The 24,096-nt window shown below is 41.6% G+C and overlaps 1 protein-coding gene across 8 annotated transcripts in view; it reads left to right on the top strand.

The window, feature by feature from the left end:
• The window catches only part of ZNF280C (zinc finger protein 280C), a 69,373-nt gene that overhangs the window by 14,487 nt on the left and 30,790 nt on the right, over positions 1–24,096 (top strand). For 5 of the 8 annotated variants that reach the window (XM_070784854.1, XM_070784851.1, XM_070784853.1 and 2 more), the window contains 6 exons: positions 7,898–8,041; positions 10,921–11,075; positions 16,644–16,758; positions 20,572–20,733; positions 20,877–20,986; positions 22,468–22,685. In XM_070784854.1, the coding sequence (XP_070640955.1) occupies positions 7,898–8,041; positions 10,921–11,075; positions 16,644–16,758; positions 20,572–20,733; positions 20,877–20,986; positions 22,468–22,685 (904 nt within the window). Of the gene's footprint in view, positions 1–5,548; positions 5,637–5,754; positions 5,846–7,897; positions 8,042–10,920; positions 11,076–16,643; positions 16,759–20,571; positions 20,734–20,876; positions 20,987–22,467; positions 22,686–24,096 lie in introns of those variants that run through there. The other 3 variants (XM_070784849.1, XM_070784855.1, XM_070784856.1) reach the window with 3 other exon arrangements.

The raw sequence follows: 24,096 nt of genomic DNA, 5'->3' as shown, positions 1-24,096 counted from the left end.
TATAGCGAAAGAGGATGTACCACGAGACAGCGGTACCACGTGTAGAGGCAGTACCGTGTGAGGACATCCTGCCCATAGGTCAGTGGCGGTATTGCGGGGTGGGGGGGGTGACCACGAGGCAGGGAGGGGTAGCGCGAGATGGGGGTGGGGGTGAGAGGAAATATCGCGAGAGAATGTACCGTGCGAGAGCGGGAACCAATTGTAGAGGCGGTACCGCGTGAGAGGACATACTGCGCATAGCAGGGCCAGTGGCGGGTACCGCAAAAAAGGGGTATACTGTGAGAGAGGTGGGTATAGCGAAAGAGGATGTACCACGAGACAGCGGTACCGCGTGTTGAGGCAGTACCGTGTGAGGACATCCTGCCCATAGGTCAGTGGCGGTATTGCGGGATGGGGGGGGACCACGAGGCAGGGAGGGGTAGCGCGAGATGGGGGTGGGGGTGAGAGGAAATATCGCGAGAGAATGTACCGTGCGAGAGCGGGAACCAATTGTAGAGGCGGTACCGCGTGAGAGGACATACTGCGCATAGCAGGGCCAGTGGCGGTACCGCAAAAAAGGGGTATACTGTGAGAGAGGTGGGTATAGCGAAAGAGGATGTACCACGAGACAGCGGTACCGCGTGTAGAGGCAGTACCGTGTGAGGACATCCTGCCCATAGGTCAGTGGTGGTATTGCGGGGTGGGGGGGTGACCACGAGGCAGGGAGGGGTAGCGCGAGATTGGGGGGGGGGTGGGGTGAGAGGAAATATCGCGAGAGAATGTACCGTGCGAGAGCGGGAACCAATTGTAGAGGCGGTACCGCGTGAGAGGACATACTGCACATAGCAGGGCCAGTGGCGGTACTGCAAAAGAGGGGTATACTGTGAGAGAGGTGGGTATAGCAAAAGAGGATGTACCACGAGACAGCGGTACCGCGTGTAGAGGCAGTACCGTGTGAGGACATCCTGCCCATAGGTCAGTGGCGGTATTGTGGGGTGGGGCGGTGACCACGAGGCAGGGAGGGGTAGCGCGAGATGGGGGTGGGGGTGAGAGGAAATATCGCGAGAGAATGTACCGTGCGAGAGCGGGAACCAATTGTAGAGGCGGTACCGCGTGAGAGGACATACTGCGCATAGCAGGGCCAGTGGCGGTACCGCAAAAGAGGGGTATACTGTGAGAGAGGTGGGTATAGCGAAAGAGGATGTACCGCGAGAGAGCGGTACCGCGTGTAGAGGCAGTACCGTGTGAGGACATCCTGCCCATAGGTCAGTGGCGGTATTGCGGGGTGGGGGGGGTGACCACGAGGCAGGGAGGGGTAGCGCGAGATGGGGGGGGGGTGAGAGGAAACATCGCGAGAGAACGTACCGTGCGAGAGCGGGAACCAATTGTAGAGGCGGTACCGCGTGAGAGGACATACTGCGCATAGCAGGGCCAGTGGCGGTACTGCAAAAGAGGGGTATACTGTGAGAGAGGTGGGTATAGCGAAAGAGGATGTACCACGAGACAGCGGTACCGCGTGTAGAGGCAGTACCGTGTGAGGACATCTTGCCCATAGGTCAGTGGCGGTATTGCGGGATGGGGGGGATGACCACGAGGCAGGGAGGGGTAGCGCGAGATGGGGGGGGGGGGTGAGAGGAAATATCGCGAGAGAATGTACCGTGCGAGAGCGGGAACCAATTGTAGAGGCGGTACCGCGTGAGAGGACATACTGTGCATAGCAGGGCCAGTGGCGGTACCGCAAAAGAGGGGTATGCTGTGAGAGAGGTGGGTATAGCGAAAGAGGATGTACTGTGCGACAGCGGTACAGCGTGTAGAGGCAGTACCGTGTGAGAGGACATCCTGCACATAGGTCAGTGGTGCTATTGCGGGGCGGGGAGGGGGGGGGACCACGAGGCAGGGAGGGGTAGCACGAGGTGGGGGAGGTGTAGCGTGAGAGGAGATATCACGAGAGAACGTACCGTGCGAGAGCGGGAACCAATTGTAGAGGCGGTACCGCATGAGCGGACATACTGCACATAGCAGGGCCAGTGGCGGTACCTCAAAAGAGGGGTATACTGTGAGAGAGGTGGGTATAGTGGAAGAGGATGTACCACGAGACAGCGGTACCGTGTGTAGGGGCAGTACCGTGTGAGGACATCCTGCCCATAGGTCAGTGGCGGTATTGCGGGATGGGGGGGGACCACGAGGCAGGGAGGGGTAGCGTGAGATGGAGGGGGGGGGGGGGGTGAGAGGAAATACCGCGAGAGAATGTACCGTGCGAGAGCGGGAACCAATTGTAGAGGCGGTACCGCGTGAGAGGACATACTGCGCATAGCAGGGCCAGTGGCGGTACCGCAAAAAAGGGGTATACTGTGAGAGAGGTGGGTATAGCGAAAGAGGATGTACCACGAGACAGCGGTACCGCGTGTAGAGGCAGTACCGTGTGAGGACATCCTGCCCATAGGTCAGTGGTGGTATTGCGGGGTGGGGGGGTGACCACGAGGCAGGGAGGGGTAGCGCGAGATTGGGGGGGTGGGGTGAGAGGAAATATCGCAAGAGAATGTACCGTGCGAGAGCGGGAACCAATTGTAGAGGCAGTACCGCGTGAGAGGACATACTGCACATAGCAGGGCCAGTGGCGGTACCGCAAAAGAGGGGTATACTGTGAGAGAGGTGGGTATAGCAAAAGAGGATGTACCACGAGACAGCGGTACCCCGTGTAGAGGCAGTACCGTGTGAGGACATCCTGCCCATAGGTCAGTGGCGGTATTGTGGGGTGCGGGGATGACCACGAGGCAGGGAGGGGTAGCGCGAGATGGGGGTGGGGGTGAGAGGAAATATCGCGAGAGAATGTACCGTGCGAGAGCGGGAACCAATTGTAGAGGCGGTACCGTGTGAGAGGACATACTGAGCATAGCAGGGCCAGTGGCGGTACCGCAAAAGAGGGGTATACTGTGAGAGAGGTGGGTATAGCGAAAGAGGATGTACCGCGAGAGAGCGGTACCGCGTGTAGAGGCAGTACCGTGTGAGGACATCCTGCCCATAGGTCAGTGGCGGTATTGCGGGGTGGGGGGGTGACCACGAGGCAGGGAGGGGTAGCGCGAGATGGGGGGGGGGGTGAGAGGAAACATCGCGAGAGAACGTACCGTGCGAGAGCGGGAACCAATTGTAGAGGCGGTACCGCGTGAGAGGACATACTGCGCATAGCAGGGCCAGTGGCGGTACTGCAAAAGAGGGGTATACTGTGAGAGAGGTGGGTATAGCGAAAGAGGATGTACCACGAGACAGCGGTACCGCGTGTAGAGGCAGTACCGTGTGAGGACATCTTGCCCATAGGTCAGTGGCGGTATTGCGGGATGGGGGGGTGACCACGAGGCAGGGAGGGGTAGCGCGAGATGGGGGGGGGGGTGAGAGGAAATATCGCGAGAGAATGTACCGTGCGAGAGCGGGAACCAATTGTAGAGGCGGTACCGCGTGAGAGGACATACTGTGCATAGCAGGGCCAGTGGCGGTACCGCAAAAGAGGGGTATGCTGTGAGAGAGGTGGGTATAGCGAAAGAGGATGTACTGTGCGACAGCGGTACAGCGTGTAGAGGCAGTACCGTGTGAGAGGACATCCTGCACATAGGTCAGTGGTGCTATTGCGGGGCGGGGAGGGGGGGGGACCACGAGGCAGGGAGGGGTAGCACGAGGTGGGGGAGGTGTAGCGTGAGAGGAGATATCACGAGAGAACGTACCGTGCGAGAGCGGGAACCAATTGTAGAGGCGGTACCGCATGAGCGGACATACTGCACATAGCAGGGCCAGTGGCGGTACCTCAAAAGAGGGGTATACTGTGAGAGAGGTGGGTATAGTGGAAGAGGATGTACCACGAGACAGCGGTACCGTGTGTAGGGGCAGTACCGTGTGAGGACATCCTGCCCATAGGTCAGTGGCGGTATTGCGGGATGGGGGGGGACCACGAGGCAGGGAGGGGTAGCGTGAGATGGAGGGGGGGGGGGGGTGAGAGGAAATACCGCGAGAGAATGTACCGTGCGAGAGCGGGAACCAATTGTAGAGGCGGTACCGCGTGAGAGGACATACTGCGCATAGCAGGGCCAGTGGCGGTACCGCAAAAAAGGGGTATACTGTGAGAGAGGTGGGTATAGCGAAAGAGGATGTACCACGAGACAGCGGTACCGCGTGTAGAGGCAGTACCGTGTGAGGACATCCTGCCCATAGGTCAGTGGTGGTATTGCGGGGTGGGGGGGTGACCACGAGGCAGGGAGGGGTAGCGCGAGATTGGGGGGGTGGGGTGAGAGGAAATATCGCAAGAGAATGTACCGTGCGAGAGCGGGAACCAATTGTAGAGGCAGTACCGCGTGAGAGGACATACTGCACATAGCAGGGCCAGTGGCGGGTACCGCAAAAGAGGGGTATACTGTGAGAGAGGTGGGTATAGCAAAAGAGGATGTACCACGAGACAGCGGTACCCCGTGTAGAGGCAGTACCGTGTGAGGACATCCTGCCCATAGGTCAGTGGCGGTATTGTGGGGTGCGGGGATGACCACGAGGCAGGGAGGGGTAGCGCGAGATGGGGGTGGGGGTGAGAGGAAATATCGCGAGAGAATGTACCGTGCGAGAGCGGGAACCAATTGTAGAGGCGGTACCGTGTGAGAGGACATACTGCGCATAGCAGGGCCAGTGGCGGTACCGCAAAAGAGGGGTATACTGTGAGAGAGGTGGGTATAGCGAAAGAGGATGTACCGCGAGAGAGCGGTACCGCGTGTAGAGGCAGTACCGTGTGAGGACATCCTGCCCATAGGTCAGTGGCGGTATTGCGGGGTGGGGGGGTGACCACGAGGCAGGGAGGGGTAGCGCGAGATGGGGGGGGGGGGGGTGAGAGGAAACATCGCGAGAGAACGTACCGTGCGAGAGCGGGAACCAATTGTAGAGGCGGTACCGCGTGAGAGGACATACTGGGCATAGCAGGGCCAGTGGCGGTACTGCAAAAGAGGGGTATACTGTGAGAGAGGTGGGTATAGCGAAAGAGGATGTACCACGAGACAGCGGTACCACGTGTAGAGGCAGTACCGTGTGAGGACATCCTGCCCATAGGTCAGTGGCGGTATTGCGGGGTGGGGGGGGTGACCACGAGGCAGGGAGGGGTAGCGCGAGATGGGGGTGGGGGTGAGAGGAAATATCGCGAGAGAATGTACCGTGCGAGAGCGGGAACCAATTGTAGAGGCGGTACCGCGTGAGAGGACATACTGCGCATAGCAGGGCCAGTGGCGGTACCGCAAAAAAGGGGTATACTGTGAGAGAGGTGGGTATAGCGAAAGAGGATGTACCACGAGACAGCGGTACCGCGTGTTGAGGCAGTACCGTGTGAGGACATCCTGCCCATAGGTCAGTGGCGGTATTGCGGGATGGGGGGGGGACCACGAGGCAGGGAGGGGTAGCGCGAGATGGGGGTGGGGGTGAGAGGAAATATCGCGAGAGAATGTACCGTGCGAGAGCGGGAACCAATTGTAGAGGCGGTACCGCGTGAGAGGACATACTGCACATAGCAGGGCCAGTGGCGGTACTGCAAAAGAGGGGTATACTGTGAGAGAGGTGGGTATAGCAAAAGAGGATGTACCACGAGACAGCGGTACCGCGTGTAGAGGCAGTACCGTGTGAGGACATCCTGCCCATAGGTCAGTGGCGGTATTGTGGGGTGGGGGGATGACCACGAGGCAGGGAGGGGTAGCGCGAGATGGGGGGGGGGGGGTGAGAGGAAATATCGCGAGAGAACGTACCGTGCGAGAGCGGGAACCAATTGTAGAGGCGGTACCACGTGAGAGGACATACTGCGCATAGCAGGGCCAGTGGCGGTACCACAGAAAAGGGGTGTACTGTGAGAGAGGTAGGTATAGCGAGAGAGGATGTACTGCGCGACAGCGGTACCACGTGTAGAGGCAGTACCATGTGAGGACATCGTGCGCATAGGTCAGTGGTGCTATTGCGGGGCGGTGGGGGGGAAGCACGAGGTGGGGGAGGGGTAGCGCGAGAGAGAACGTACTGTGCGAGAGCGGGAACCAATTGTAGAGGTGGTACCGCGTGAGAGGACATACTGTGCTTAACAGAGCTAGTGGCGGTACTTATGGGTGGAGCAAAGGATTAGTGCACCTGTGACCTGACTGTCCAGGTAGGCTAGGGTGGTCTCTTAAAGCCCCATGTAAGGCATGGAGAAGAGCTAGGCCGCCTGACTCCCCAGCAGGTGGAGGCGCGGCCCTGGCCTGTGGCTAATGGTTGGTAGCACAGCATGGCGTCCAGGGCCGGCAGGCAGCTCCTGAAGTCTGCGCACTGGCGCAGTGAGTCCTGTTTGTCGGAGACCAGGTTACACACGGACAGCGACAGGATGATGTAGTAGGCCTTGCTGTCCAACAGGTTCATCACGGGAATCTCGTGCTGCATCAGCAAGACCTGAGACACCAATATGTCGCTTCCTGCCGGGACGGAGCAGAGCGACTCCTCGTTGCTAATCTTTATTTATTTTTTTTTTTTATTCTTGATGAAAGAGTATATAATTTTATGCTTGACAAAAATTGTGTCTGGGTATAGAATGCTAAATTGAAAAATTATTTTCACTAAGATTTTTGAAATCACTTTTCTAACGTTTTCCTCTCTCAGATTTTAGGATATTCTGTTTATCTCCAGCATTTTGAAATTTCATGACTTGTCCATCTACTGTAGGTTTTTTCTTGATTATTGTGCTAGGTGCTAGTGGGTCCTTATATTTGGAGAATTTATGTCCTTTAGAACTGGGAATTTTTTTCTTGTATTTTTCCTTTTATTATGTTCCCTGTCCTTTTTCTTTTCTTTTCTGGGACTTCTATTAGGTGAGTTGTAGTTTTGAAATGATTTATCGCAATTTTTCTTATTTACTTAGTATAGGTATATTTGTTGTCTTTTAGTTCCACTTATGGGATATTTGGGGCTTCCCGGGTGGCTCAGCAGTGAAGAATCCGCCTACACTGTGGGAGCCGCTGGAGAGATACCCTGGAGGAGGGCAAGGCAACCCCCTCCAGTATTCTTGCCGGGAGCATCCCTGGGACAGAGGAACCTGGGAGGCTACTGTCCATAGGGTCACAAAGAGTCGGACATGATTGAAGCGATTTAGCACTGCACTGTGTGTGCGTGTGCTGATGGCATGGGATATTTACTCAATTTTGGCACTTTATTTTTCTTCACTGAATTTTGGCTATTTTGTTTTTAATCTTTTAGCTTTGTGACTATTAATTTTCATAGCATTCCTGTCTTACACCTTTAAAATGTTAGTTATAATCTCTAATATTTTTTGTTTTCAGTATTACCTGTGTTTTAATATCCTTTGATCTGTTTTATTGCTTTGGTCTTTCACATTGGAGATTTTAATCATACTTCTGGTGCTTATTGGGTGTCTGTCCAATATTTAAAAATGAGACACTAAGGTGCCTCCTGGTAGGTCTTCTGTATTATAGTAACAAAAGGGAGATAAACTGAGAAGCAGCAGCAACAGGTGAGAGAGATAATAGGAAAACTGAACCAGATTCAAGGATACTAGGCACAGGGCCAAGACCTACAGAAGTGTCTGGGGTTTTTTTTTGAGATAAGAGTTAGGTACCCTCTTTTGTGAATATAATTGTATTCTAGCAATAAAATTAAAACTCAGTTTGACTGGATTTGATTGTTTCTAAAATTTATTAGCCACTAAATAACTACTGTCATCTATTATCTTCCTAGCTAGCTTAATTTTACTAGTTTTAGATCTTAGAGATTGGGTTCTGAGTTTCATACTTTTGTTACCATTTCTGACTTTTAAAATGTCAGTTCAATAATTGCTATTAGATTTAGTAAAGAACATCTTAAATATCATACTATGGATTACAAGAAAATATTTAGAAAAATAAAATTGGATTCTCTTTTTTAAAATTAGATAGTTCCAAAATGGCAGAACTGTTTATGGAATGTGAAGAAGAGGAGTTGGAACCGTGGCAGAAGAAAGTAGAAACACCACAGGAAGAGGATGATGAGCTGATCTTTGTTGGAGCGGTACCAGGTTCAAAATCACCCACTTCAAGTAAGCATTTACTTTCAGTGAAGCAAAGTTTTAACATGTTGTTTCTACTGGAAAACGTGGGACTGTCTTATATGTCCTTGGTATACTATAAGGTGCTGGATGTGAGAGGAGAGTATAGTGGTCAGTAACAGTTTGTGAGAATCAGAAGGAGAATATGGTTAGGAACTTAAAAAAGGAGGTGTGAGAGGTAAAAATATGTGAGAGAAAAGGAAAATGTTAACTGAGTTACCTAAACGTTAAGATTGCCTAACAGCATTGTAGACCTTTTGAGATTAGAAATAATAATTTTATTGGAGCCAAGTCATCTATTTACCTGTTTATTTGTTAATATTTCTTTTTTCCCTTAAGCCTAAATGTACCTAGAAAAGGAAGTATTGGAATGCTTTGTTTAAAACATCAGACTACTAAATAAGTTTGTGTTAGTCTCTGATGGAGTTTCTGACACCCAGTCAACTGCCTCATCAGTGTTTTCTTGATTCATGTCTACAAAATATAAAGGCTCTGGTTTGTATATCAACATGAGTAGTAGCTTCTGGCCACACCCATCTTTTCAGCAAGTTCTGATTATATTCATGAATATACAGTGGCTTGATTTTCAGCCAGTATACTAGGATGATGCAGGCAGTTAGCACACTTAATCCTCATGGCTCTGGGAGAATGTCAGATACCTTTGTGGATTTCTGTTAATTAGATTTGATGTTGTTATAATGTAAAAGTGAAGATATTAATGACACTTGTTAAATGTCCAATCAATTCCCTGGTGGCTCAGAAAGTAAAGAATCTGCCTGCAATGCAGGAAACCTGGATTTGGTCCTTGGGTTAGGAAGATAGATTCTCCTGGAGAAGGGAATGGCAATCCACTACTCCAGTATTCCTGTCCAGAGAATTCCATGGAAAGAGGAGCCTGGTGGGATACAGTCTATGAGTGAGTGAGTGAAGTTGGTCTTGTCCAACTCTTTGCTACCCCATGGACTGTAACCTACCAGGTTCCTTCATCCATGGGATTTTCCAGGCAAGAATACTGGAGTGGGTTGCCATTTCCTTCTGCAGGAGATCTTCCTGACCGGGGATTGAACCCCGGTCTCCCACACTGTAGGCAGATACTTTACCATCTGAGCCACCAGGGAAGTCCAAACAGAGTCCATGGGGTCACCACAAAGAGTAGGACACAACTGAGTGGCTAATGCTAAAACTAACAACAAAAAGTCCAATTAGGATTGTGTAAAATTCAGAGGAACAACATATTTAGTTTTAGTGGCAAATGAAGGAACAGAGTCTTTCTCATTATATGTATTTCTGTTAAGCCAGGAGAATTTACCGAAGAATGTAGCCATCATACCAATATTTTATTATGGCTGTGCATATTAGTGTGGTTTAGAGAAAGATTAATTTTCTGAAAGCCTAGTTCTTGTTTCCCTGTCTCTAAACTTGGAATAGCACTTCTATTCAGTTATCAAAGGTAGAATAATTTAGTTTAATTCTTAGTATCATTTCCTGTGGCAAACTGAGAGATGCTAAGTGGAGTGCCACTTCAGTGAAGTAGGCATGTTGATATATTTGCTGCTGATAGAGGAGCAGAATATTAAATTATCGTAATGTTTCCATAGTCACTGTGATGATTTTTATATTGAAGTATTAACCATAGTTAAAAGTTATTCAAATCATCTTATTGACATTGGATATATATCAGTTGGAAATAACTATTACTCAGCTAGAATAATGTGTATGAGATAATATGTATTAGTAGTGATTCTGTCAAAAAGAAATTTGACCCTGGTGAAATTTCTTTTCTAAATAACCCAGAATTTAAATGATTCTGTTAGTGTCTTGTGTGTGAGTCATAAAATATTTTAGCATATGGAAATGAGCTAAATATTTTAAAAGAAACTACTATAAAAGGGGAATAAAAACTTGTGTTTGATGGACTGCAGTCACCAAAAAGTACTATAGAAATTGTTTAATGGCTTGGATAAATACATGTATCTTGAATTTCTAAATGAAAACAATACCAACTTATTTGAATGAACAGATTTTTCTTCTAAAAGACTTTTGTAGTGCTTACTCATAGAGCACTTCATATGATAAAACAGCCCTACTTTGGTGTGACTATACAATTATTTTATGAGATCTAGTTATTTTATACTAGGAGTGGAAAAGGGAAATTTTTTGATGTCTTAATGGGATTTTTTTTCTGCTTTGTACCTTTTCTTGACTAGCAATTTTAGGTAAATCTCTATTCTTCCAAATTTTCATTTGATTCCTCAATAACCTAGAAGTTATGGGTTCACATGCATACAACAGTGAGCAATCTTAGACTGATCCAGAAGATCATGTCAGGCTCAAATTGACTTTTGGTGTAGTGAGTAGATATGAGATACTTTTATAAACTCTAGATTCACTTTAGTCTCTGATGGTATCCCTGTCAGTAGTCAAGAGCAGTGGTACAGATAATCCATCAGCTTGCCCATGATGAAACTTGCAGGCTTTTAGGGGTGTGAATGTGACATGGAGTTTGGGAAAGGGCTTGATTTCAAGTCACAGTAACCCAAGTCTGTATACAACCTTGTCAACCATTAAAAGAAAGCAATATGCTTCAAGTATTGCTTATATATAGATTTTGGGGGGAAAGTTTTTCTACTATCATAATATATACTTTCACTGAAATAAGTTTTTAAATAAAGATAATTGTCATAGATATTGTGAACAGGGGTAATCCCAGCTCATCTGCAAAGGAAATAAAGAATGAGACAGAGTCAAGGTATAGTATTGTTGTATTACTTTAAAATTAAAGTAAAATATCATGGTAGAATTGTTGTGTAGAAAAATAGTATTTGTGTAATTTTAAAATACAGGTATTGCTGATGCTTTCATGCCTTTAGGTGAACTCGATGAAGACTCTTCAAGTCCAGAGGCTGCCTTTCCTAGATTTCATCCTGAGTCTCAATCTTCAAGTCCAGAGGCTGCCTTTCCTAGATTTCATCCTGAGTCTAGGTCTTCATATAACTCTGATATGGCTCAGAACGTGTCTAAACCTGTAAGTGTTTTTAAAACTACACAATTAGCACAGGGACACATTAGATGTTATAATACCCAGTTAGAATTGTGGACTATCATAGCTAGTTATCATCCCAATAGAAACATAATCACTGTCAGAAAATGTCACCATTTTTATGATAGTGCAACTGATACCCAAAATAATAGCGTCAGGAACTAACTATTCAACCTGTCAATAAATCACATAGTATGCTTAAATTGGTATAATATTGAAAACTATGCTATCTAAAAGTATAATCAGTAATGAATATTGCATAATGGCAAAGTTCTTAAGATAGATGAACTGGGTATTCTTAATTGGGAAGATTTTTCCAAGGTCGTTATTGCTGTTTATTTTGAAAACATACTTGGATATGTTTTTAAACTTTTAACTGAAATAATCGATAATGGTAATATTTACCATTTGTTAGTCTGTCAGTATGGTTAAGTCTTAGTTCTAAATGCTGTATATAAATTAATCTGTTTTAATTCTTACGACTTCCTTATGAGGTAAGCACAGTTATTTCTCCCATTTTATAGTTGAAACTGAGGCTCAGAGAGTCTAAATGATGCATCATGGCCGATAATGATGGATCTGGGATTTCAATCCAGGTTAACCCAAAGTTTTTAAAATATGCACATCCATACATGCATTTAAATATATACTGGTGCCTCAAACAGTAAAGAATCTGCCTGTAATGCAGGAGACCCGAGTTCCATCCCTTGGTTGGAAAGATCCCCTGGAGAAGGGAATGGCAACCAACTCCACTATTCTTGCCTAGAGAATTCTGTGGACAGAGGAGCCTGGTGGGATACAGTCCACGGGATCACAGAGGGTCAGACCCAACTGCGCAACTAACACTTCTACTTTCATACGTACATTTAAGTATATGCTTTTAAAAACAGAAGCATCATCTTAGAGCAGTGATGTATTTCACAGACCACTGGGGTTCCCCGGGACTCTTTCAGGGGGCCTATGAGGTCAAAACCGTTGTCTTAGTAACACTAAGACCTTTGCCCTTTTTACTCTGTCAACATTTGTGCTAGTGGTGTAAAGGCAATGCACCTGAAACTGCTGGTGGCTTAATATGGATCAAGGCAGTGATACCCAACGGTACTAGTAGTTTTCAGATTGGTGATCACCAGGCACTCACAATAGAAAAATTTCACTTTCACTTAATATCCTTGAAGAAGTAATCAATTGTTTCTAATTTTATTAACTTTTGACCTTTGAATATACTTCTTTTTTAAATATTCTGTGTGATGAAATGGGTAGTATGCATCAAGCATTTCTATATCTGCAGTATGAAGTTTCCCTTGAGGAAAAGCACTTGTGAGAATGAATCACAAACTGAACTGGCTGGTTTTTTTTTTTAAGTAGAATTCAACTTTTACTTGAAAGGATGACTGACAAAGCACCATGGAGTGAGTTACTGCTGCATAACAATAGCACCACAAACTTAGCAGCTTAAAGTGATATATATTTATTTCATGGTTTCTGTGAGTCAGTAATTAGGGTATGGCCTAACTGGGTCCTCTGCTGGGGCCGGCTGCAATCAGTGTGTCAGGTAGAGAGAGCTGGAGTATCATTTAATACTGCTTCCAGGCTCACATGGTTGTTGGCAGTATCCAGTTCTTTGTGGGTTGTCAGACTGAAGGCATCAATTCTTGCTGCTGTCAACTGGAGACTGTCCTCAGTTTCTTGCTGTGTAAGCCTTCCTAGCATGACTTGGTTGCTTCCTCAAAGCCAGCAAGGCAAAGATGGGCTTTATAACATAATCATGTACATCCTGTTGCTTTGGCCAAATTCTCTTGGTGAGAAGCAACCACAGGTCCTACCCACACTCAAGGGGAAATTAGACAAGTGTATAAATATCAGGAGGAAATCATGGAGGCCACCTTTAAGATGTTTGGCACACACGGTGTTCCAGTACTCAGAAATACACAAAACCTGCCTCTCATGGAAGAAAACTGATAGTATTCTTGCCAGTGATTAAATTTGGTCTTGCAAGCAAGAAAAAATCATTTTCTGAAAACTAGTATCTTTATTCTGAAATTATCATCAGTAATAATATGAGCCCTGGACTAATATTCCAAGGAACCTGGATTGAGAATGAAACTCTAATGCTGATTCTTTGTTCCTAAGTAGAGCATTGTCACAACCTCTGTGAGCCTCACTTTCTTCATTTCTAAAATAAGAACCTTTACCCAGACCACTGGATCTCAAACTTGGATCCTCTAAGTATCCACAGGCTGTTGTTTTGTTTTGTTTTGTTTTTAACGTGGACTATTTGAATTTGTTAACAGATTTGTTTTTGTTTTATTTTGGGCAAAAGCCTTGGTTTTGGCAGAGAGGCCTGTGGGATCTTAGCTCCCGGACCAGGAATCAAACCCGTTCACCCTTCATTGGAAGGACATACCTTAATCACTGAACCACCAGGGAAGTCCCTCCACAGACTGTTCTTAAGAATAGGTGTACCTAAAGATTTCAGACTACAAGAAATGCAAAAATTATTTTATTTTAGCTAGAATCAGATGAACTCGGTAATTTTCTCATGCTCTAGTAAGCAGCTTGGCATTTAGGGAAAACAAATCAAGGAATTCTTTGGCAGTCCAGTGGTTAGGACTTGGTGCTTTCACTGCCATGAGCTTGGGTTCAATCCCTGGTCAGGGAACTAAGATCCCATAAGCTGCACAAGGCCAAAAAAAAAAAGAGGAAAAAAACAAGGAAAAACAAACCACACACACACACACAAAAATAAGGAAACATTATTATTTAAATACAGATAGAGACTTTCCTGGCAGCCCAGTGGTTGAGACTTTGCCTTCCAATTCAGAAGGTGCTGAATTGATCCCTGGTTGGGGAGCTAAGATCCCATATGTCTCCAGGCCAAAAAACCAAAACATAAAACAGAAGCAATCTTGTAAAAAATTAAATAAAGATTTTAAAAATGTCCAAAAAAATCTGTAAAAAAAAAAAAAAAACTACAAATGCAGTTATATGAAAATCATTCCTTTGTTGGACCCAGGGAGGAAGAATAATATGACATGGGTATCTTTTGTGTTACAAAAGTTAGAAACTAGAGCTCATCCAAACTCAGAATTTTTTGTTTCTGTGGACACAGTTGTTTAATCAGAGTTCCTTAATCAGGTTCACAATCCTAGGGAGCTTTTTAGAAATAGAGATTTTTTGTCAGTTGGTCTGGAGTGAGACCTGGGCATAATAGATTAAAAAAAAGTAACCTCTCCAGGTGATTATGTAGCCACAGTTGAGGATGACATATATTCTCAAATGAATTGAGAATCCTGTGTAAGGGAATTTTCTCTGAAATTTTTAAACCTGTCTTTAACCTCAGTAACTCTTTGGGGCAGGCGGGGAGACTATTATTCCTTTTAAAGTAAGTGTGAAAAAAAGTGTGATATAGTATAAACTGTTCAATATATTGTTATTATTTTTGCTTTCAGAAGCCAATTATTTAAAGAATTTTTAAATAATAAAAAGTATTTTATATTTACCTATATTAAAAAAGTAAGAAAGAAAGTAAGTGTGATATTGTTAAAGGCACAGACTTTGTAGTAAGGCTAACTTGGGTTCTATAATCCAGCTTCATCAATAACAAGCTGGGTTGTATTGGGAACCTTACTTAACCATACTTAACTTTAATTTGCCTATTTATTTGTATAAATAAATGTAAATATTTATATAAATATAGGAGGTCATTTTAGGTCTTCATTAGTACTGCTATGACAGCTGCTTAATAGAATACTTGTATAGATCTTCCTTGACTTATGATGGGGTTACATCCTAATAAACCCATCACAAGTTGAAAATGCATTTAATACACTTAACCTTACCAAGCCTAGCCTATGTTAAATTTTCTCAGAACACTTACATTTGCCTACAGCTTGGCAAAATCATCTGACACAAAGTCTGTTGCAATAATGTATTAAATATCTGATGTAATTTTTTGAGTACTGTACTGAAAGTGAAAAACAAAATGGTTTTAAGTATATTGGTTGTTTGCCCTCATGATTACGTGGCTGACTGGGAGCTGTGGCTTGCTGTCACTGCCCAGTATTAAACCACATGTCACTAGCCTGAGAAAAGATCAAAATTTGAAGTACGGTTTCTGCTGAATGTTTGTCACTGTCACAGCATCACAATGCGGAAAATCGTAGGTTGAACCATTGTAGGTCTGGGACAGTCTGTACTGTGAAAGAGGCAAGTATATTTTAAGTTAACAATAATTGGTGACTTTTATTTCAGTTGCAGAAGAATAATTTGAATCTCAAAAGTGACTTGCCAAAGGTTCCACAGTCAAATAAATGGACAGGTCTTCTGAATCCCAGTCCATCACGTTTTGTACTTACCGATGTATTTGGTATCTTTCTGAACTGCTTTATGAGATGTTAAAAAAATCCCAATCTGAGAATTATTTTAACAAGTTATTTGTTGGTTTAAGAATGTATCTGCTCTCTGAAATGGTGGTGCTTAATTGACCAGAATTATCACCTAGGAAAGGACTTAAAGTATGAACTTTGGAAGAAATATTAAAGAACTATTTGTGGAGTTGCTGGTGAATATTTTCCATATTTCTCCAAATATTTAGAGAAAATACCTTGGAGTAAGATTGTGCTTGGTTACAATTAAGTGATATGGCTATTACTGATTTTCTATAATAGGTTTTAAGGCTGAAATGCAGAAATCTGCGTGTTATGCCTCAAATTCTAGGAATGGAATGGTTTATGTAACTTCGATATGTCTCCATAACTTCTTAATAGTTAGTCTTTGTCAACAGAAAACTTAGTAGCAAAGTAAAATTCTTAATACCTGATTTGTCTCTCAACTTGTTAGCACAAAACATGCAAGCAAGATCCTTATATTCCCACGATAAAGGTGTAATATGTATGGGGTTTGGTGTTCGGAGGAGGAGGTTCAGAAGAAATAAGAAAATTTTGTTTTCTATGGATGGTTAGTATGATATATAGAGTCTGTTAATCAGGACTATATTTTAAATACAGGTATCTGTACCTTTTTTTTTCACCAAACTTTATATTGGAAACATTTCTTTTTGTCATTGGCTATTTCTGAAAATCATAATATTGCATGATAGTTTATTTATGTAACCATTCCACCATTGTTGGACATAAAGGTTTTCAATTTTTACAATTATAAATGATTCTCCACTAAATATTTTCATTTTCTTAGCATGTATAAATACTTGGAAGTGAAATACTTAGAATGATTGGCTCAAAGGATATAAACTCTTATAAAGCCCTCAGTAGATAACTGCCAAAATTTTCTTGCAGAAAAGTTGTACCAATATATAACCTTTACTTTGTTGGTAATATTATTTTTCATTTTAATGGTTTATCTAAAACTAACTTAACTTCTAGAAAAATTACAAATATAATCCAGAGAGTTCTCTTGTACTCTTTACTCAGTAGATGCTGGCTGTGACAGCAAGTAATAATTATTTTTATTTTATAACTTATTAGTAATTGAATCATTAAGTGTATATTTACGGTATTGATGTACAGTTAAATTTACCTTTATAACTTACTGCAGGATTTTGCAAAGAATTCATCACAAGTTGGGTTAGATGAGTCTTCAGACTTACCATTCTCCTGGAGCCAGAATACAGTACCACTGTCCCAAGATGGATCAACAATTTATATAGAAGGTTTGGTTTTGGCACTTTTTGTAAACATAGTAAAAAAGATACTTGATGAATATACCTACACAGTGAGTTTCTATTTTGAAGCCTATATCTTCATGTTACATTTTTCACATATTGTAAAATGGAATCTGGGGCTTCCCAGGTGGCTCAGTGGGTAAAGAATCTTCCTTCAATGCAGGAGACACAAGAGACACGGGTTCAGAGACACGGGGTTCTCTTCCTGGGTCAGGAAGATCCCCTGGAGGAGGAAATGGCAACCCACTCCAGTATTCTTCCCTGGAGAATCCCATAGACAGAGGAGCCTGATGGGCTGCAGTCCATAGGGTCACAAACAGTCTGAGCACATATGCATGCAGAAGGGACTCTTAACTGTTCCTGAATGCCTTTCTTGAGTGATTTTCTATAAAATCATATTTAATGATAGAATATTTTCTTTCTTTTTATTAAGTCGGCTAACATATATTCTTTGAGCACTTTGGCAAATATATTACTTGGAAGACCATTAGTGTGAGAAAAAGCACATGGTTATAGTTGATTTCAATTAAAGAAGAATTACAGTTCTTCGATTTATACGATAACAAAGTTCTTCATTAACCTGAAATAGTATGCCATGAAGGAGTTTTACCTAGTCAAAAAATTCCCTGTTATCAAAGCAGTTATGTTAGCAAATTAGACGTATATCACTAAGTGGAGAAAGGTACACAGAAATTTTTGTGACTGTTTAAATTGTTTATAAACAAATTAGTATATATTTGCCAAATCAAAATAGAAAGAATTTATAGTAATATGTGTGCCAAAAATATTTTCCCTTGACAATACTTGGTTTGATATTCACTTATGTAGGCATCACTTACCTAGTTAGTAAAATAGCCAAGGACCAAAATAAATAAGGAGATGAAATAGATGTCTGAATTTGGTTTTATGAAGCACCATAGTCTTTAATCATAGAAAAAAAATTCTGAATTCTTAAAGCCTCTACTCTCTCTCTCTGTTACCATACTCCAAGAGTGAAACTTAGCCCAGGTGGTAAATGGGTTATAGTTGATTAGAAAGATAGAGGCTTGAGCCTCTGTATTTTTGTAGCCTTTATTAAGTAACCTAACTAATCTCTTTACACCTCAATTCTCTCATATTATTAAAATAGATATTTTTATTTTCTCATATAATGCATTCATTCTCCAGACCTGAAATCAACCATTTAGCTATATAATTTTGATTCTTGCTCGACTTATCTCAGGGCTTTTTTGAGGCTCAGATAAGTGAAAAGTGAGAAATGTATTAAAGCTTTAAAAGACAGTAAACATTGTTAGAATTGATGTCAGTGAGGCAGCAGTGAGTGTTGGCATGAAGTGAGATTGGGATTCCCTGCCCAGTAATTGAACCTGGGTAGCCTGGGTTGAAAGCCAGGAATCCTAGCCACCAGACCAGCAAGGGCTAGAGGCTAGAAGCTATTTTTCCTTGGATCTTTGTCCCACAATGAAAAATGCAATTATGACAGAGGCAAAAATATGCAGGTACAAAGTTTATTACTAGAGACAGTACATAAATAAGTCAGAGAGCACATAGATAAACAGTTTGTTTAGTTGAGATGGAAGCAAGGCAGAGATGCACACCCAGAGAGAAAGAGTATGAGTGTGTCCCCCTAAGGAGGAGGACCGCAGTAAAGAGGAGGTTAAGTCATTTATATAGGTCAGTTCTTCTGGGTCTTTGTTTACCTTTAGCCAGTTATCTGGTTTCTTTTTCCACACTTGACCCCCTAGGGCCCTCCTCAACGTACATTAGCAACTTTTTCCCAAGATGCTTTCTGGCCCAGACGCCCTTAGCATCACATACTGTGGGGTGGTGCCCTCTCCTTTTTGACCCCCAAGGAGCCTTTCTGTACATGTGAGATGTCTCCCTTGCCCGGAGGATGGGAAATATATGACCTCCTGATCTTTTAATGGGGTTTAGTTCCACTCTGTCCCTGCCAGTGTCTGATTATTTACCCTCTTCTTGTTGCTGGTTTTTACATCATGATTTAGAATTCAAAGTATAGATAGAAGTCCAGTTATAAATATGTGGTCCCAGAGCCTGTTTGTCTCTTGCTTCAGGAAATGTAAATAAGGGCTAGTAATGAATGTCCAGCCTGGAGCTCATTATCTTCTCACCCCAGGAAGTGTGAACAGGGGACCAGTTATAAATGCCTAGCCTGGAGCCCATCTGTCTCCTGCCTTGGAATGATAATTATGATAATGTGTACTATGTGTTCAGAATCATGCTTAATGGACCCCTGTCTAGGACGACCATACGTTCTTGGAGAGGGCTGGATTTGAACTTGATTTTGAAGGAGGAGAGTAGTATTTTTTATTGGTTCTGTTGAAGATAGTGAATAGCACAAGCCAAAGCCAACAGAGATAAGTAAGCTGAATCAGAATTTAAAGCTTGAGCTCAGAGCGATCTTGTTTAACTTGGCGATTTATGCATGCTGTAAAAATTATTATATATAAAACAGCCTGTTGGATAACAGTTGCCTAGTTCAAATAGCAGTGCCCGTTGGTTGTTCAGTTAACCTGAGCATCTGAGAAGAATGCTAGTGTGATTACACAGAAATTAGTTCTAAGTACCTGCAATAAAACCGTCAGTAATCATGTGTTTGAAGATGGGAAAGAATCATTTCTGTGTTATCTCAAAGAATGAAATGTAGCTTTGACAGAGGAACCCACTAATGCAATACTCTTTTCCTTGCATATTATCTATTCTGTTTCTGTTATTAGTATAGAGTTGGAAGCATTAAGTTAAATGCAGGTTTAGAATCTTTATCACAAAGTACGTTTGTGTATGCTCCGTCATGTTGGACTCTTTGTGACCCCATGGACTGTAGCCCACCCAGCTCCTCTGTCCATGGAATTTTCCAGGCAAGAATACTGGAGTGAGTTGGCACTTTCTACCCCAGGAGATCTTCCCCACCCAAGGATCGAACCTGTGTCTCCTGCATTGGCAGGCGAATTCTTTACTACTGCTCCACCTGGGAAGCCCAATTATGTGGTATTTTCAAAAGGGACTTTTTCTGGATCTGGTTACAGTCTAAATAGCCCCACTTTTACAAATACCCTCAATCGCCTAATTCTTTAACCTTTAAGGTTATGGTTTTCAAACTCAAAGCTATTCTTAGCAATGAAATCTCTATTCAAACAAAATTTTTGTGTAAAAATCTAATTTAAAAAAATACGAGGACAAAAAAAAAAAAATACGAGGACAATGTCTCTATCTGTGCCCACTCTATTCCCTAAAATGGAACCATTAGGCTCAGAGAAACATAGTTTGAAAGCTATCATACTAACTCCAAACCTTTTCATATGAATAACTGAGGTATCGACATTCAAAATACTTGAGATTAGTTGGTTCTACTTTGCCCATAGGAATTATATAGATAGTGTAAACTACCCATCAGGTTGTTAAGTGGGAAAAGAATCAACTCCGTTTTCCATTAGATATCTTGGGACTTTTTCTAAGTATCTTAAGGAGTTTCTGTATGTTTTTAGATTAGAGTATAAGTTTATTTGAAAGCATTTTTAGAATTCTTTTGCATAAAAAGTTTATCTCATGAATTGTTCAAACTGTGTAATCCATAATGGCTGTTGTGCAGTTTCTACCTATTGATCATACAAATTTTGATCATTCTTTATTTTCAGTTGTATGATATCGTAGTTCAATTATATTACCTTTATTTCCAAAGTATTCTTACTTAATTTTAAGTGTAAGGCCATTTTAGTAGTAGTTGTAAGCAGTATTCTAAACCAATTTCAAATATCTTTCCCACTATTTTAATCATTATAGGTCTAGATGAAACTCTGCCTAAAATAAAACATTCTGACATTATTAAAATAATCACTGTTAATCCAAAGACCAGCGAAAGTGTTTCTGAAATAAATCCTTGTGCTTCACTGTCTTTAACTAATTGTTCTTCAGCAACATCTTCTTATCTCATGTGGTCAAAAGGTAAATATGAATCGAGCATAAAAAAGAAGCTGTATTATTTATACATAAATTTCAGAAATGATGATAAATTTTAAAACTGCTGTTATTGGTTGGATTTAAGGTTAAAAAAGAAGAATTTGAGTCATAAAACTCCTTTATTTTAGGTACACATACCTTATCAACTGCCACTAGAACTGGAACATTTTTTGTAAGAGCTTGTCCGAAGTGCAATGTTCAGTTCAATCTTTTGGATCCTTTGAAATACCACATGAAGGTAAAAAATTTTTGAAATTTTATTTTTAAAAATATTAACAAATGTCTGAAAATTTTAGTATTAAAATATTAAGAATTGATGTATAGTAAATGCTAATTTGTCCAGATATTTAGATAAGAAACCTTCTCACTGGTATTTTCATATAACTTAAGTAAAAATTGATATTCATAATGATACCTTTATAAGAGATTTAAAAATCCTTCCAAATAATTAAATTTTAAAAATTAGATTTATATATACTACATACTATAGTTTAATTTTTAATGAGATATATTAATCAGAATATTTTATTGATTAGATCGTGCCATTCTTCAAACTTCTTATAAAACAAGTCTTTTTATTGATGCTCAATCTTCCATGTAATTTAATTCTTTTTTTTTTTTTTACATTATTTTCTGTCCACGGTGATATATGTATGACTTTGAGCACTCAGCCATAAACTCCTTATGGTGGAGCATTTCATATGAAATGATAGCTTTAACTCACAGATTACAGTTTGTGTAGTGTTATAAATTAATTCTAGCTTTATATTGGTGTAAGAAGCTCTTGAAATTAAGTTTTAGGTAATTTTCAAAGTGCTAATGAAAATATTTAAATATTTTAGTAGATGCTGCACCATTCTACGCATCTGTGCAAAGATAGTCTGTATTCTTTTTGTATGCCCAGTATAAATGGCAGGAAGCGGGAAAGGAAGGAAGAAAAATGGCAGTGTAGAAAATAATGCAGGAAAGAAAATCGAGAAGAAAGTAAGGCAAAGGAAGCTATGTAGGAAAAGTTGTTGCTCACTATTTCAAAGATTGGCATTTTTTTCATTCAAATTCAACATTTTGCCAAAAAAATGTAGAAAAGAAACATCCTAGAATTCCAAATACAGTCTCTTTATTCTTGGGCAGAACTGTATTTGGTTTCTACCACTGTTCTAACTCCCTGAATATGACTTGTTAACTGGACTTTGGGCTTTGGTATTTTAAGTAAAGAAGTAACTTCTACATGTTTTCAGATTTTCTATTTATGCAATATTGTGTGGAGACACTTGGTGTTTTTATGTTTTTCATAATAAATGGAGAGAGAAAAGAAAAGAAGTTTTTTATCTTTATTTAATTTGGGAGTAATATGGTCACATGATTCAAAAAGCATAAGAGGGAATACAGTGAAAAACATCACCCATGACTCCTGTATGCCTAGTTCCCAGTACAACTCACAAAGGAAATATTAACTTGTTTTGTATCTTCTTTGATTTTCTCTGCATATACAGGCACACATGAATGTTCTTATTTTTCATTTGTTATTATACAGAAATCCTAGCATATTATATATACTTCTGCACCTAGGGAAAGTGGCAAACATTCTCTAACTTGCAGCTTTTATTTATTGTTTGTTTGTTTATGATTAAAACTATGGGAGACTGTATTTCCACATGAGCAAGCCTGTATCTCACTTTTAAAAGAAATATAAATGAGGCTTTTTTTTTTCTCTTTCAGGTTTGTTGCCCAGACATGGTAGATGTATTTATGGAAATGATTAAAGTAGAGCTTTCAAACATTGAACAAAATACGACTGGTGCAGAGACAGGAAAATTGATTATGTTAGTTAGTGACTTTTACTATGGAAGACATGAAGGAAATTTTGATGATGACGAAAAGACTTACACAACCTTTAAATGCTTCAGTTGCTTGAAAGTTCTTAAAAATAATATTAGGTATGTAAATATTCTATTTCAGTTTGAAAATTGAGTGCTACAGATGTAAATATTGTATTTCCTTTTCTGTGCCATCTTAGGAAAGCAATTTTAACTTTTTACTAAGAATAAAGGGAGATTTTCATGTTGAAAAGCTCATCGTTTTTTCCATGTTTAGGAGTTTGACACTTGGATCCATTTAGTTGTATTTCTTTCAGATACCTTAAGAAAGGACAAAATTTATTTTAAGCTAGGGGAAATGCTATTTATTTTTTAACTGCTTCTGGTCTTACTTTTCCTATCAAAGGAAGAACTACTTTATCCAACTTGACCTCTCCATGTCTGTCTTATTTAATATTCTAATTTTACAATTCATAATTTTTAGTACATTTGCCTTGAGAAACAGTGATTTTTTTAAATCTTCTTTAAAGAAGTACTAGTTCTAAGCAGCATGTCTGCTTTGATTTTATAATTTAACACATTTTAAAAGTAGAGATTTAACTCTGGATGGAATTCTGAAATTATACATGTTTGCTTTAAATTTTAGAAACTTGTACTTAACAGTCTTTGAGTTATATGGCATATTACATATCTGTTATCCTAAGTGAGATAGTAACAAGGCTTATTGATTAGCATTTTTAATTGGCTATATATCCTGACATTTTTCCAATATTATAAAAAAATTCAGATAGCAAAATGGAAAAAATTTTAGTGAACATACCTGTATATTTACCAACTCAATTCTGCCATTAACATTTTACTATATGTACATTGCTACATATCTATTTATCCATAGACCCATCTGATTTTTTATAATTTTCAGAGTGAATTGCAGACATCAAGGCACTTCCCTTAGGTGAGATGCATATATGTATACATATGTCTGTACCTCTATTGTGAAACACACACATATAAACTTTTAAAAATATTTACCCTTGAAAACCATAATTTATAACTAGCATCCCTAAGTATTCTATAAGTAGGTAATTTCTAAGCCTAGCATTTATTTTCTGCTGAATTCTTGGGTCCAAAATGAAGTACTTATAAAAACACTGGAATACACTGTTCAGTTCAGTCGCTAAGTTGTGTCCCGACTCTTCCAACCCCATGAATCACAGCACGCCAGGCCTCCCTGTCCATCACCAACTCCCAGAGTTCACTCAGACTCACGTGCATCGAGTCAGTGATGCCATCCAGCCATCTCAGCCTCTGTCATCCCCTTCTCCTCCTGCCCCAAATCCCTCCCAGCATCAGAGTCTTTTCCAATGAGTCAACTCTTCACATGAGGTGGCCAAAGTACTGGAGTTTCAGCTTTAGCATCATTGCCTCCAAAGAAATCCCAGGGCTGATCTCCTTCAGAATGGACTGGTTGGATCTCCTTGCAGTCCAAGGGACTCTCAAGAGTCTTCTCCAACACCACAGTTCAAAAGCA

Source organism: Bos indicus, chromosome X, assembly GCF_029378745.1.
Source record: "Bos indicus isolate NIAB-ARS_2022 breed Sahiwal x Tharparkar chromosome X, NIAB-ARS_B.indTharparkar_mat_pri_1.0, whole genome shotgun sequence".
Classification (NCBI taxonomy): domain Eukaryota; kingdom Metazoa; phylum Chordata; class Mammalia; order Artiodactyla; family Bovidae; genus Bos; species Bos indicus.
The sequence above is the reverse complement of the archived record's forward strand: the minus strand, read 5'-3'. Positions and strand labels throughout refer to the sequence as shown.